At 61.0% G+C, this 13,274-nt stretch overlaps 1 protein-coding gene across 5 annotated transcripts in view; it reads left to right on the forward strand.

Annotated features, from left to right (window-relative positions):
* NDRG4 (NDRG family member 4) overlaps positions 1–13,274 on the forward strand; it is an 83,436-nt gene that overhangs the window by 45,883 nt on the left and 24,279 nt on the right. Inside the window, exon 1 of one of the 5 annotated variants that reach the window (XM_075940482.1) lies at positions 6,647–6,854. The exons of the other annotated variants lie outside the window; for them this stretch is intronic. Within the exon in view, the coding sequence (XP_075796597.1) occupies positions 6,834–6,854 (21 nt within the window). The 5' untranslated portion in view covers positions 6,647–6,833. Of the gene's footprint in view, positions 1–6,646; positions 6,855–13,274 lie in introns of those variants that run through there. 5 annotated transcript variants of the gene reach the window in all.

Raw genomic sequence — 13,274 nt, forward strand, 5'->3', positions numbered from 1 at the left:
TCCAGAGGCTTTTCATCAGTGCGACTGCCTCGCCACTTACCCTGTTTTGTGATTGAGTGTTTAATTTTTCCTGCCGAAGTGGAGTACTTCCCACTTGTTTTTCCTGACATTCATTTTGCTGATTTTAGACCCATTCTCCAACGTATCAAGATTGTTCTGAATTCTGTTTCAGAAGCATTATCCCACCCATCCGTTCAAATATTAACTAATACCAGCCCCAAGGCAGACACCTCGGGGATCCAGTAGTAGGAGAACTGTCCAGTCAGCAGGCCTAGTGGTTGGGGCCTGCTGATCTAGTTCTTTAAGTTCATGTCAGGCATCCCCTGAACAGGGTGTAGCTATATCGGCTTTCCTGCTAGTAGCTCTCTAGTCCTGCCCATCCCAGGGCTACACCTGGACGAATCTGGGATGGGTCGCGGGACTGAGGCCTTTCTAGGTCAGTGCTCTTGAGAGGTTATAGGGCCGGCTGGGCTCCTCCATCCCTGGGATCTTTCTCTCCTGCCTCATGTCTCTGTTTCAGGCCTGCCTGAGCAGCTCCTTCCCTCAGGGGGAAGTCCTGTAGCGGGACTGAAATCCACGGGGCAGTAGGGCTCTACAGCTGTTCCTCTAAAAACCCGGGAGGCTTCATTTATGGAATGAGCTCCTTTCTTTACAGCCGGGACAGAATTCTCTTCCATGCCCTAGGATGGTCCGGAAATGTGGAGGTGGGACGATCTCCGCAGCAGGGTCTGTGTACAGGCCAATGCAATACAAATTATAAATCCACGTTGTACACGAAAGAGGCCATTTCCCCTTTCCCGGTGAGCGTTCCCCCTTCCCCTTGTGTTCTCCAAACTCCCTGCTCTCCGGGGCTGCCCTTGCTCCCCCTCCGGGAGAAATCTCCGAAGCCGTCGATCTGCCTTGGGCAGAAAGCTGTTTGCTGGCCTCTTTCGGGCTCCCTGCAGCTCCTGGGTGGAGTCGAAGGCGCCCCATATAGCAGCTGGAGAGCCTCTGGTAGCCGCCACGGCAGGATTTCAATGCTGAGGGGCAGTTAGTCCTCAGCCACGCCCCTTCCACTCCAGGCCACGCCTCTCCCGCTCCAGGCCACACCCCTTCTAGGGGTGGAGCCATCCAATCACCATGTACCAAAATTCAGTGACCCTCCCTGCAAAAATTATTGCCCTCCCCTGGGCTAGGCAGTGATTAGGCCCAGTGTTGCTCCCAGAGGGCTGGCACTCAAAGGATGCGACCCCTTGAGATCTTGCTGGGTAGGGACCCAGCACGGTGAGGGACTCCCAGAGGTCTGGAAGCTCCTGTTTTCTGAAGCACCAGAGCTGGCATCCGCCTGAGCTGTGACGGGAGCAGTGTCAGTAATAAACCCTTTGACCGGACCGCCCCTAAAGGATAACCAATGAGGATTTGTTCTCAAGGCTATTGGTGGCCAATGACATAGGCCTTTTTCTACGGAGACCATGCCCCCAGGTTGTTTGCTGTTAGCCCCGCCCACAAAGCATTGGTGGCCGGAGCCACGCTGCCCTCGTGACGTCGGCGGAAAAGGGGTGAAGAATTGGCAGCCAGCCCGGGCCAGGGAAGCTGCATGTATCTGTGGCATTGAGTTTTGGTTTGCCGCGTCCCTCTCCCTCTCCGCCTCTTGCACTACCTGTACTGTCCTGCTGTGGCCTGGCTTCTTGTTCCCGGAGCGAAGCGAGTTAGTGGCTCATCGGCATTGGTGTGGGAGATCTCCAGACCTCATCGCCACTTCGTGCGCCTCTGGAGACGTGCCCGTCCTGTTTGTGGGCCGGTGGCTTCTTGCGGGATGCTAAAAGCCACTGAGAGATTTGTCACTTGGATGGGGATACAGGCCTGTGCGCGGGGGGGGCGCAAAGGGCGCGAATGCACCCCTGCATGGTCCCTCAAGTAAGCATGCTCCAGATGGCTGGGTGAAGGCAGGAGCAGCATGCTGCCTGAGCATTTCCCCCCTCATGCTCCGGCCAACTGGGGGAACGCTAGGACTCACCCCTCCCTCCCTCCGGCCTCGCTTCTGGGGAGGCGGGGAAAATGAGCCCCGGCCAGCTGGTGCACGCTTACTTGGGGGACCATGGAGGGGGGGGGGTACATTCACACCCTTGGGATCCACATTTACAAAAAAAGCGCCCCCACCCCCTAAAATTTCTGCGAACAAGCCTGGAGTGTGTAATAGGCTCAGGAGCACTTCCGGTCACTCCAGATCACTTGGCGAAATGGCACTGTTTTTTCTCTGTAAATTCCCCTTGTAGTTTGTGGGGGGGGATGCGAAAATCCTTTTCCCTTCCTGCCCAAAAATGAAGGGGTCGGTGTCCTTCTGTGCCGTGAACCCTCTGCCGTGACTGCATTTCAGCGGTGGAGAAATAGATCATGCGTAACGATAATTTGCGAGGGGCTGTAACGGGGAACATGGTGCCCAAATGCGAGCGAGAAGGTTCAGCAGCCGCTTGCTCACGTGGCTTTTTAGCCATCTGCAGAATTTGCTCCTGGGCTGACAGTCTTCCCTCTCCCATGTAGGAGGGAGCAAAATTGAATTACAGCCACTTTGTTTGTCTCTTTATGGGTGGTGGTCACTGCTGGGAGAAGGCTCAGGAGGCCAGGATGAGAATCCAGATCCTGGCTCTGTCGTCTGGCTTTTCTTGTCAGTTTGCTGGCTTCCACTCAGCCAGGAATACCACGAGACCAGCCTGGGCAGGTTGTGTAGCCCGGTACTGTATTGGAAGTGGAGTTAGTCAGGCGGTATCACACCCCGGTGGCTACAGCGTCATCGTTGCGACTTGTTGCAGAATGAGCGCCCCTAGGACGAATTACAGACGGGGTAGTGACCATGGGGTTCATTTGCAAGTCCCAGGCCTGGTCCGTTCGACAAGTTTGATGAAAGTTCCAGGTAAAGTTTCGATGCTAGAATTGTTGTATGCCTGGTGAAGACCCATCCCCCAGTGACAGATGTAGCCACGGTAACGCTAGGCTTTGATGGGTCTTTTCCCCTAATCTCGTGGTATTGGGTCATTCTTTGGCCACTTACTTACCTCAAGCATTTTCTGCGCCTAGCGTGGCTAAGCTAAAATCTTACAGGCCTTGCGGTTCAGCAATACGCCCTTAAATCCCTCGTGCATATCTAATCCTCCTGACTCGTGATCAGTTCCTACCTCTGTAATCCTACAGCTTAAGTCTCCTCAGCATACAATGACTGGAGACGACCCAACGGGTTTAGTTACTCCCCACGCCGCCCCATAAATGACCTAAAGTCATTGGCGGACGCTGTAAGGAGGCGGGTTGAGCCGAGGGGTGGTGTCCAGCGGCAGCGGGGTCTCTGACTCTGGGTCCGGTGGCGGCTGCAGGCAGGGGTCGGGCTGGGTTTTTGTTCCATCGGAGCTGATTGGCTTGTGGCTGGCACGGTGTCACCCAATAGGAATATGTGTGCTGGCTGGGGGGCGGAGCAACTCGCTACAGCCGCCCTTATTCCAGCGTCCCAGGATGTGGTCCAGTCAAAGTGGTCCTGGTGTCTCCAGTGGATTTTTAGGCAGGAAGGGCTAGGGATGGGATGTTGTTTCCCTCCACACCCACTCGTGACTTTCCCGGGGAAATCCGGACTCTCTCATTGATTATATACCCCACTCTGACGCATCCCCTGACCTCTTAGCATCCTGGATGTTCTCGGTCCAGGTTTCCTTCGCTCAATCGGTCTCCGTCTCCTACTCCTACGCTTTAGGTAGGAAGTGAAGGGGGAAGGCCCAGACTTAAACTGGGATCAGCTCCACTGAGATGCTCAGAACTGTCAACTTGCCGTTTTCTCCTGGCTGAGTTACCCGGCACTGACCTTGCCAAGGTCACCGGCTTGCCAGCATGTCGCAGAGGAGAAGGGGAGGAAGGGAGAGGAGAGCTAGTACAGTTCATTAGCCATGTGCCACTGGAGACCTGGGATAAAAACTCACTGAAGTCACATGTGCAATGAGTTTGGAGGTCTCGGGCTAATTCCTAGCCAGAGTCCATGTCCGAGCCAGCACCTGCTTCGGCATGGCTGCCTTTCCGTGGTGAAAATGCAGCCTAAAGAGTAAAAATGGAGCGGGGATGGGCTGAAAATGTCTTTGGAAAACACATAATCGGCTGATCATTATTGTCTGGGTGGCAAGTTTGTATGCAGAGTTATAACATGTTACTGTCTGACTTTCCTGAGACATGTTCCAAGTTTAGAAAAGCAGACGCAGACTAGTTCCTCAGACAAAAGGCAAACAAGTGCTTCAGCCAAGCATCAGCATAATTGAACTGACTATCGCTTGCTTAAACAGTCAGTCGCTAGTGGGAAGACGGGTGGGAGTGAGAGATGTACATTTTTGGCACTAGAACAGCAGGGGTGCCTGTGTAAACAGACTGGCTGTCGTCTGAACCTAGCCGTCGCCGATCCTGGGAGAGGAGGAAAAGAGATGAAACTGAGGACTAGAGATTCCAAATCCACTCTCTCCCCTCATCTCTATTCATGGCATCAGCAATGTTTAAGACAACAGAAGCATCCTTGAAAGTGGGGATGGGGGGGGACCGAGCCAGCCAGACTGCTGTGAGCATGTGACGAGAGAAACTTTTGTTGCTTCAAGGTCACTTTGCTTGTAAAGCCGGGTGTTAGTTTGCATTTTGCCTTTTATTTCTTTGTAACCAGTGCTGACTTTTATGCCTTGTTACGTGTCATGACTTGACACTTATCTGTGCTCAGTGCACGTGTGTCTAACCCAGTGTGTGTTTGGATTGAAGTGTGCGGGGGGGCTCCGTGGGGTGGAGATAGCAGGGTCTGGATTAATGAAACGGCAGATTTTTGATGCGCGTGGACTGTTCGATGAGCTTGTACTGTACAGATTTCCAATGATGCCTGCGGCCGGGGACGAGTCTGGGACCACGAATTTGCAGGTGCCGCTCTTCTGGGTGATTCAGGAGCGGCGGGCCAGAAGCAGCCGGCGGTTGCATGTCAACAGGCTAGGCCTGGCTGTTCCAACGAGAAGCGGAGTGAAAGACACCCCGGGTTGGAGAACTGTGCAGGGACAGCTTCTCAGCCGTCCGGCGGGTATCCTGGGGAATGCCACAGGGCCCACTGTAATGTTGAATCACCTTTAAGGGGCGATGTAATGGGGTAGGTACAGCCACCCCAGCCCCCGCAGCAGAGAGTGAACTGGGTCGGGGCAGGATCTGATCCTGGCAGAGATGCTGAGCTGAGCACTCAGGGTGCCAGGGAGCCATCCAGGTATGCACAGATCCCTTCTTAAGCATCCTGGATTTTGTGGCCTCTTGTTACGGTTGATTTTTTCCCTGGTCCCTTCTGGTAGTGATCTACCCCCGCTGCTCCTGCAGTACACCTGAGTCTGCTGCTTTTGAACTACTCTGCCCTCCTGAGGTTTCAGCCACTCGAACCAGTCTCGCGAGATCGGTGGTTTTCAGTCGGCAGTAGGAAGAGGCCTTCCGGGGGTTACCTGGACTCCTCTAGCTAACTGTCTAATTTTACTGCAGACAACGTAAAAAAGCACTAGCCAAGTCTGTACAAACTAGAGATGTTGGCCTGGACCCGTTTACACGACGAACCGATAAGCCTGGGCTCATCGATGAAGCCAAACGGTTACACGCACCCCTCCCCCCTTTGCTGCTTCTGTAACAGTCACATGTGCAATGAGTTTGGAGGTCTCGGGCTAATTCCTAGCCAGAGTCCATGGCTGAGCCAGCACCTGCTTCGGCATGGCTGCCTTTCCCTGGCGAGGATGCCACCTAAAGATTAGGAATGGAGCAGGGATGGGCTGAAAATAACAAATCCCAAATTCACTGACAGCCCTTCCTCCCTCTGTGGCAGACCGTAGCGTTATGTTCACCACCTCTGCAAAACTACGATCCGTCCTGTACCTAATATGCCTTATAAAGTGTCTTCAGAAAACACATAATCGGCTGATCATTATTGTCCAGGTAAAATATGTGTGGCAAGTTTATATGCAGAGTTATAATGTGTTACTGTCTGACTTTCCTGAAACACGCTCCATGTTTAGAAAAGCAGTGACGCATAAACATTGGTCAACATCCCTCATACAAACCACTATTTCTTACCGTCAGTGACTTGTTTGTACTGTTCTATATGCTTTACCCTGAAATGTAAGGTCCAGATTTATGTTCCACTTTATTTCTTTTATAATTATATGGTAAAAATGCAAAAGCAAACAATTTTACAGCGAGAGCCGTGCTGGGTTGGGACACGCTTTGTATTTTTATGTCTGATTTTTTGTAAGCAAGTAGTTTTGAAGGGAGGTGAAATCTGAGGGTGCACAAGGCCAAGGACAGCCATATGAAATGTTTGAGAGCAGCTGGGCATGTGTGTCTGTAAGCGTGTTCATGATCTTGTGGCCCATGAAGCCCAGTGCATGCCTGTACATGTGCATCCCTGACCGGGGATCTGGGGGCTTGCATGTTCCCATGGCTGTACATGCGTGTTAGCGCATGCCCTTGCGTGTGTGTGTCTCTCTCTCTCTCTCTCTCTGTCGTGGCTCGGAAGATGGCTGCAATGTGGCTTTTCATAAACGGGCATTTTGAGCCAATTGGAGCGTGGATAATTTCCCCGGCAGCCAATCGCCACGCTCCCGGGCTCCATTTCAACAACTGGCTGCAGTAAAAAAGAAGGAAAAATTCCCAAGCCAGAGCGGGTGGCAGGAGACGGGGAGGAGCTAAGCGAGGGGATGGAGCTGATCTATAAATCCGAGGCGAGCGGCTGACTTCACACACTGCCTGTCCGCTCGCCGTGCTCTGGACAGGGAATCGGGCCGTGGGTCACCAGCGCTTGCCTCTCTCCGCCGGACGAGCCCCTCGCGATGCCAGAGAGCTGGGATGGGGTAGGTACAGCCCCCGCCCCTCCCCGCTGTCAGGCAGGGCTTTTCCCAGTGATAGCCCCCGGGTTCCACGCAGTGGCTTCCTTTCCCACGCCAGCCCAGGCAGCAGGGCAAAGAGATCTCGCGTGCTTGCTGATCCCTCTGCTGCCCCTGGATCGCGAGCCGCCCCCAGCGTTCTCCCGGAGTCTTTGTGCGCCCTGGGTTCGGGAGCTTGCAGCCCTGGTGGCAAGAAAACCAGCGCCGGGGCTCCTGCAGGGGCAGGCGTGTGATCGGGGTAGGACGGCAGGAGAAGCGTGGTCCCTGGGACCTTAGGGAGGCCTGTGCACGTACCATTCCCAGCTGCCATGCCTGTTCCGGGAGGGGAGTCAGGGATGGATCGGCTGTGCACTTCGCAGCAGCCATCAACGCCGAGCCCGGCTGCGCTCCGCGGGGGCTGTGGTAGCAAAGGGCCCAGCAGGCGCTGCCGGAGGGGGGTGGCGGCAGAGGCGGGGGGAGGGGGGCCTGGCACTGCAGTGTGTGGCCGTGTGTAACCTTGAGCGAGCTGTCAGATCGGGGCACGAGGACAGAGACGCGGGGCCGGGCGGGATGTACGCCACCGCCGCCATGTGCCGGGTCGTCCCCGGGGCCTGCAGGCATGCATGGCCTCCCGTCCAGAGGCCCGTGGTCCCTGACGGTCAGTGCCCGGCCGATGCTTCCCATATTGCCCCCCGGGCTTGGACGTCTCCCATTGCTGTGATTCCCCTCCCCAGCACAATAGTAGCTGAGTTCTCTTCTTGCTCAGCCCAGGCGGGTGCCGGGGACCTGTGGTTGGGGCTCGGATCCCCAGGGGTGTTTCTGGGCAGGAGGGCGCATACGTGGGGGGCACTGGGGAAGGGGCAGGGAGGTTCTGTGCAGCTGGCACTGGCAGGGGCCGGGCCAGGTAGCAATGTGTGGGGGTAGGGACGGGAGCCGCTTGGCTGGAGAAGATGCCGCAGCAGCTTTGGGCAGCTTCCTGTTTTTGATCCCTACGGTGGGGAGAGGGTGGTGTGAGTGCTACTAGCCCAGCATGTGCACTAACGGCGAGTGACTAGCTGGGGGGAGCAGGGCAGGTTGGTCTCCGAACAGAACACCTGGCTCTGCCACTGCCCTGTTTGGTGACCTTGGCCGAGTTCCTTTGCTGCTCTGTGCCTCAGTTTCCCTTGAAGTGGGGGGCATGATTTTCCTGTGAGATCTGCGGCTGAGAAGAGGAGCATAATAGTGGCGCATCTCCGCCCTTGGCAGAAGTGGGGGGCAGTCCTGGGGGGAGATGTCCTCCACTCCCTAGTGAGGCCCCTTGATCCCCCGGCAGTCAAGCATGGGCAGAGCCGAGGGGGGGCGGGTGCAGGTGGCACTCAGGAGCAGGAGGCTCCGCACCATCCGGCCCCACAGACACCTGGAGCAGCCAGCTGGAGCTCACCAGCTTCCCTGAGCCAAGGTGACCTGCTGGGAAGGGATGTCCTGGCTGGGACAGAGAGCGTAGCCGTGGAGTCTAGGGGGCGGCAGAGCATGTTTCGAGCCAGACGGACGCTGGGTCCAGGTTAACGGTGGGCGGCTGCCCAGGCCAGGCAGTGACGCCACTGAGGGCCAGTCCGCGAGCAGGCCCCGGGTCCTGCCTGCCAGCGCCCCTGTGACTCAGCCCAGAGCTTGGAGGGAGTTTGGTGGGGTTTTCCTCTTGGCTGGGTTAGAGTTAGAGCAGAGGTCTGGAACCAGGACTGGAATCAGACACCATAGCATCTTTGTGCCTCAGTTTCCCTGGAGGGAATGAGTCTTTCTTACCTACTGCAGTGGGGGGAGTGGAGCTGAAGAGCGTGTGTGTACACGATCCGGGGAGATCCCGGGGGGGGGCTGAGAGAAGTGTGTTGGAGAGACGCAGGCTGGAGCTGCGAGGGCAAGCAGAGAGCACGCTAGTCGTGTGGCTAGCGGACACGGCAGCGGTTGGAGCAAGCAGGGGATTGGCCTGCAGCCGGGCCTGTGAGCCCCACCCGGCTCATGCACACCGCTTGTGCCCCGGAGTGGGGCACTTTTCCACACGTGCTCTCAAACCGGTGTCGGCACAGGGGCCGGGAGAGGGAGGCGGAAGGGGTGTTCTCAGGGCCCCCGCGGAGCGCCTCGCCTGGGCAGGGCCCCAGTGCGCAGGGGGCTGGACACGGGCGCCCACCGCGACCTCCTCCTGGCTAAGGTCTGGCCGCGAGGCCAGGCGTGAGAGCAGCTCGGGGGAAGGAGTCCAGGCCGCCCCCTGCCCCAGAAGCTCCGCACAGGCTCTCTGACCCGTGACTCACGCCCAGCAGCGCGGGTGCGAGCAGCCCCACACCCAGTGGGGCGCTGAGACCCCATGCAGCGAGCTACGAGTGAGGCTTAGTCCTGCGGCCTGAACATCCGGGCCTGGCCTGTTCCCGCTAAGCATCCAGGGCAAAAGCCCCTTCCCCTCCCCCTCTCCTGCTTCTTATGCTTTGAACTGAGGGGAATGGAGGCAAAGGCTCCCGTTAGCCGCGTCCGAAAGCTGCAACGGTCTGTGGCTCAGGGGGCAGGGCCTGGCCTGGCAGGTTTTTGTCGGGGGGGGGGGGGATTTTTGCAGGCCCGCGGCTGTGAGCGGCCCACTGCCGCCTTCAGCCAGCGGGGCCGGGGCTTGGGGCATCGTTTCCCCGCCCTGTGACCGCGGCCGCTTTGGAACACCCCGTTCTCGGAAGCTGCTGAGACCCCGACGGAGCCGTTCCGCCCTCCGAGCAAGCAGGGGAACTCGGCCGCTTCGGGCAGCCGGCGGGTTTTGTGGGGCACTGAACTACCGCGGCAAACGCCGTCTCCAGGGGCTGGTTGCCTCCCTCCTGCCTGTTCCAGCGCATTGCAGGGCTCTGAGCTCCCACTCCCTTTTGGTGCATGCTGCAAGCGCTGCCAAGCCTCCATTAATCCCTGCCCCAAATCAATACTCCGCCGGGGCGGGAGACACGGAGCGAACCCAGCAGGGCAGGCCGCTGGAGTTGAACCGGGCATAAGCAGAGCTGCCTGGGTCTCTGCCCCGGCCTGGCCGCTGAAGTGAATGCTGGGGAGGGAGGCCGGGCAGCTTAGGGTCCACAGGAGCAGGGCAGAGCCCCGGCGTGTACAGGGATGCGGTCCCCGGGAGGCCGGGCAGCTTAGGGTCCACAGGAGCAGGGCAGAGCCCTGGCATGTACAGGGATGCAGTCCCCGGGAGGCCAGGCAGCTTAGGGTCCACAGGAGCAGGGCAGAGCCCCGGCGTGTACGGGGATGCGGTCCCCGGGAGGCCGGGCAGCTTAGGGGCCGGAGGAGGAGGCAGCGCCCCAGCTTGTACAGGGATGCGGTCCCCGGGAGGCCTGGCAGCTTAGGGGCCGGAGGAGGAGGCAGAGCCCCGGCGTGTACGGGGATGCGGTCCCCGGGAGGCCGGGCAGCTTAGGGGCCGGAGGAAGAGGCAGAGCCCCGGCGTGTACAGGGATGCGGTCCCCGGGAGGCCGGGCAGCTTAGGGGCCGGAGGAGGAGGCAGAGCCCCGGCGTGTACAGGGATGCGGTCCCCGGGAGGCCGGGCAGCTTAGGGGCCGGAGGAGGAGGCAGAGCCCCGGCGTGTACAGGGATGCGGTCCCCGGGAGGCCGGGCAGCTTAGGGGCCGGAGGAGGAGGCAGAGCCCCGGCGTGTACAGGGATGCAGTCCCCGGGAGGCCGGGCAGCTTAGGGGCCGGAGGAGGAGGGCAGCGCCCCGGCATGTACAGGGATGCGGTCCCTGGGGGGGCCGTGCAGCTTAGGGGCCAGAGGAGGAGGCAGAGCCCCGGCGTGTACAGGGATGCGGTCCCCGGGAGGCCAGGCAGCTTAGGGGCTGGAGGAGGAGGCAGAGCCCCGGCGTGTACAGGGATGCGGTCCCCGGGAGGCCAGGCAGCTTAGGGGCCGGAGGAGGAGGCAGAGCCCCGGCGTGTACAGGGATGCGGTCCCCGGGAGGCCAGGCAGCTTAGGGGCCAGAGGAGGAGGCAGAGCCCCGGCGTGTACAGGGATGCGGTCCCCGGGAGGCCAGGCAGCTTAGGGGCCAGAGGAGGAGGCAGAGCCCCGGCGTGTACAGGGATGCGGTCCCCGGGAGGCTGGGCAGCTTAGGGGCCGGAGGAGGAGGCAGAGCCCCAGCGTGTACAGGGATGCAGTCCCCGGGAGGCCAGGCAGCTTAGGGGCCAGAGGAGGAGGCAGAGCCCCGGCGTGTACAGGGATGCGGTCCCCGGGAGGCCAGGCAGCTTAGGGGCCGGAGGAGGAGGCAGCGCCCCGGCGTGTACAGGGATGCGGTCCCCGGGAGGCCGGGCAGCTTAGGGGCCGGAGGAGGAGGCAGAGCCCCGGCGTGTACAGGGATGCGGTCCCCGGGAGGCCGGGCAGCTTAGGGGCCAGAGGAGGAGGCAGAGCCCCGGCGTGTACAGGGATGCGGTCCCCGGGAGGCCAGGCAGCTTAGGGGCCAGAGGAGGAGGCAGAGCCCCGGCGTGTACAGGGATGCGGTCCCCGGGAGGCCAGGCAGCTTAGGGGCCAGAGGAGGAGGCAGAGCCCCGGCGTGTACAGGGATGTGGTCCCCGGGAGGCCAGGCAGCTTAGGGGCCGGAGGAGGAGGCAGAGCCCCGGCGTGTACAGGGATGCGGTCCCCGGGAGGCCGGGCAGCTTAGGGGCCGGAGGAGGAGGCAGAGCCCCGGCGTGTACAGGGATGTGGTCCCCGGGAGGCCGGGCAGCTTAGGGGCCGGAGGAGGAGGCAGAGCCCCGGCGTGTACAGGGATGCGGTCCCCGGGAGGCCAGGCAGCTTAGGGGCTGGAGGAGGAGGCAGAGCCCCGGCGTGTACAGGGATGCGGTCCCCGGGAGGCCGGGCAGCTTAGGGGCTGGAGGAGGAGGCAGAGCCCCGGCGTGTACAGGGATGCGGTCCCCGGGAGGCCGGGCAGCTTAGGGGCCGGAGGAGGAGGCAGAGCCCCGGCGTGTACAGGGATGCGGTCCCTGGGAGGCCAGGCAGCTTAGGGGCCAGAGGAGGAGGCAGAGCCCCGGCGTGTACAGGGATGCGGTCCCCGGGAGGCCGGGCAGCTTAGGGGCTGGAGGAGGAGGCAGAGCCCCAGCGTGTACAGGGATGCGGTCCCCGGGAGGCTGGGCAGCTTAGGGGCCGGAGGAGGAGGCAGCGCCCCGGCGTGTACAGGGATGCGGTCCCCGGGAGGCTGGGCAGCTTAGGGGCCGGAGGAGGAGGCAGCGCCCCGGCGTGTACAGGGATGCGGTCCCCGGGAGGCTGGGCAGCTTAGGGGCTGGAGGAGGAGGCAGCGCCCCGGCGTGTACAGGGATGCGGTCCCCAGGAGGCTGGGCAGCTTAGGGGCCGGAGGAGGAGGCAGCGCCCCGGCGTGTACAGGGATGCGGTCCCCGGGAGGCTGGGCAGCTTAGGGGCCGGAGGAGGAGGCAGCGCCCCGGCGTGTACAGGGATGCGGTCCCCGGGAGGCTGGGCAGCTTAGGGGCTGGAGGAGGAGGGCAGCGCCCCGGCGTGTACAGGGATGCGGTCCCCGGGAGGCTGGGCAGCTTAGGGGCCGGAGGAGGAGGCAGCGCCCCGGCGTGTACAGGGATGCGGTCCCCGGGAGGCTGGGCAGCTTAGGGGCCGGAGGAGGAGGCAGCGCCCCGGCGTGTACAGGGATGCAGTCCCTGGTTGCTGCGGTCCAGGAAGGACAAGGGCCGGCTTTGTGTGGCAGGGCAGGCTGGCGCGGCCCGCAGGAGCTGGGAGGCCGAGCAGCAGATGGTGAGGGAGGAGAAGCTCTGGAAATCATGCAAGTGACTCTCTTTGTCTGACAATGACTCCCCTCCCCCGCAAGAGAGATTAGGGCCGAGGAGCGCCAGGAGCTCGCGCGTTTCCAGCGGCTGCCGACTGCCCGGGGCTGGGGCTGGGGGTTTCTTGGCACTTAGCTTCCAGGTTTAACCCCACCGCCCCTGCTGCGCTATTCCCCTCATGTCCCCCTCCCCCGGTCCGGCGCTGGCAGGCCGCCTGGTCCCCGGAAGGCTGGCGTTCTTGCTGAGCTGCCTGCGGATCCCGGCCGCCAGTTGCCCTCGTTTTCACTGAGCGGGAACACCAATGGCCGGAGCCCGGGGCCAGCTCTGAGAATCAGCCCTACTGCCAGGGCGGCGGCACCGGGTTGTGGCACCAGATCGGGGTCTGCCGTCACTCGGCCCTTGGCCTCGGCTACCTCCTCCAGGAGCAGGAAAGGAGCGTTCTGGCTGGCCGGCCGGGAGGTCCCGGGGTGGGCGTGCTGAGCCGTTCTGGAGGGCAAGGGATGTGAGAGCCTGGCCAGCTCCGGGCTGGGCCAGCGAGACCCACTAGGCAGGAGCGTGAGCCAGCCCGCCTGGGAAGCAGGTGGGCCTGGAACGGCTGGGGGGACTCTTGGGCCTTCCTCAGGTCCGGCCGGCGGAGGGTGCCGGTGAAA

The sequence above is a fragment of the Pelodiscus sinensis genome, chromosome 12 (assembly GCF_049634645.1).
Source record: "Pelodiscus sinensis isolate JC-2024 chromosome 12, ASM4963464v1, whole genome shotgun sequence".
Classification (NCBI taxonomy): domain Eukaryota; kingdom Metazoa; phylum Chordata; order Testudines; family Trionychidae; genus Pelodiscus; species Pelodiscus sinensis.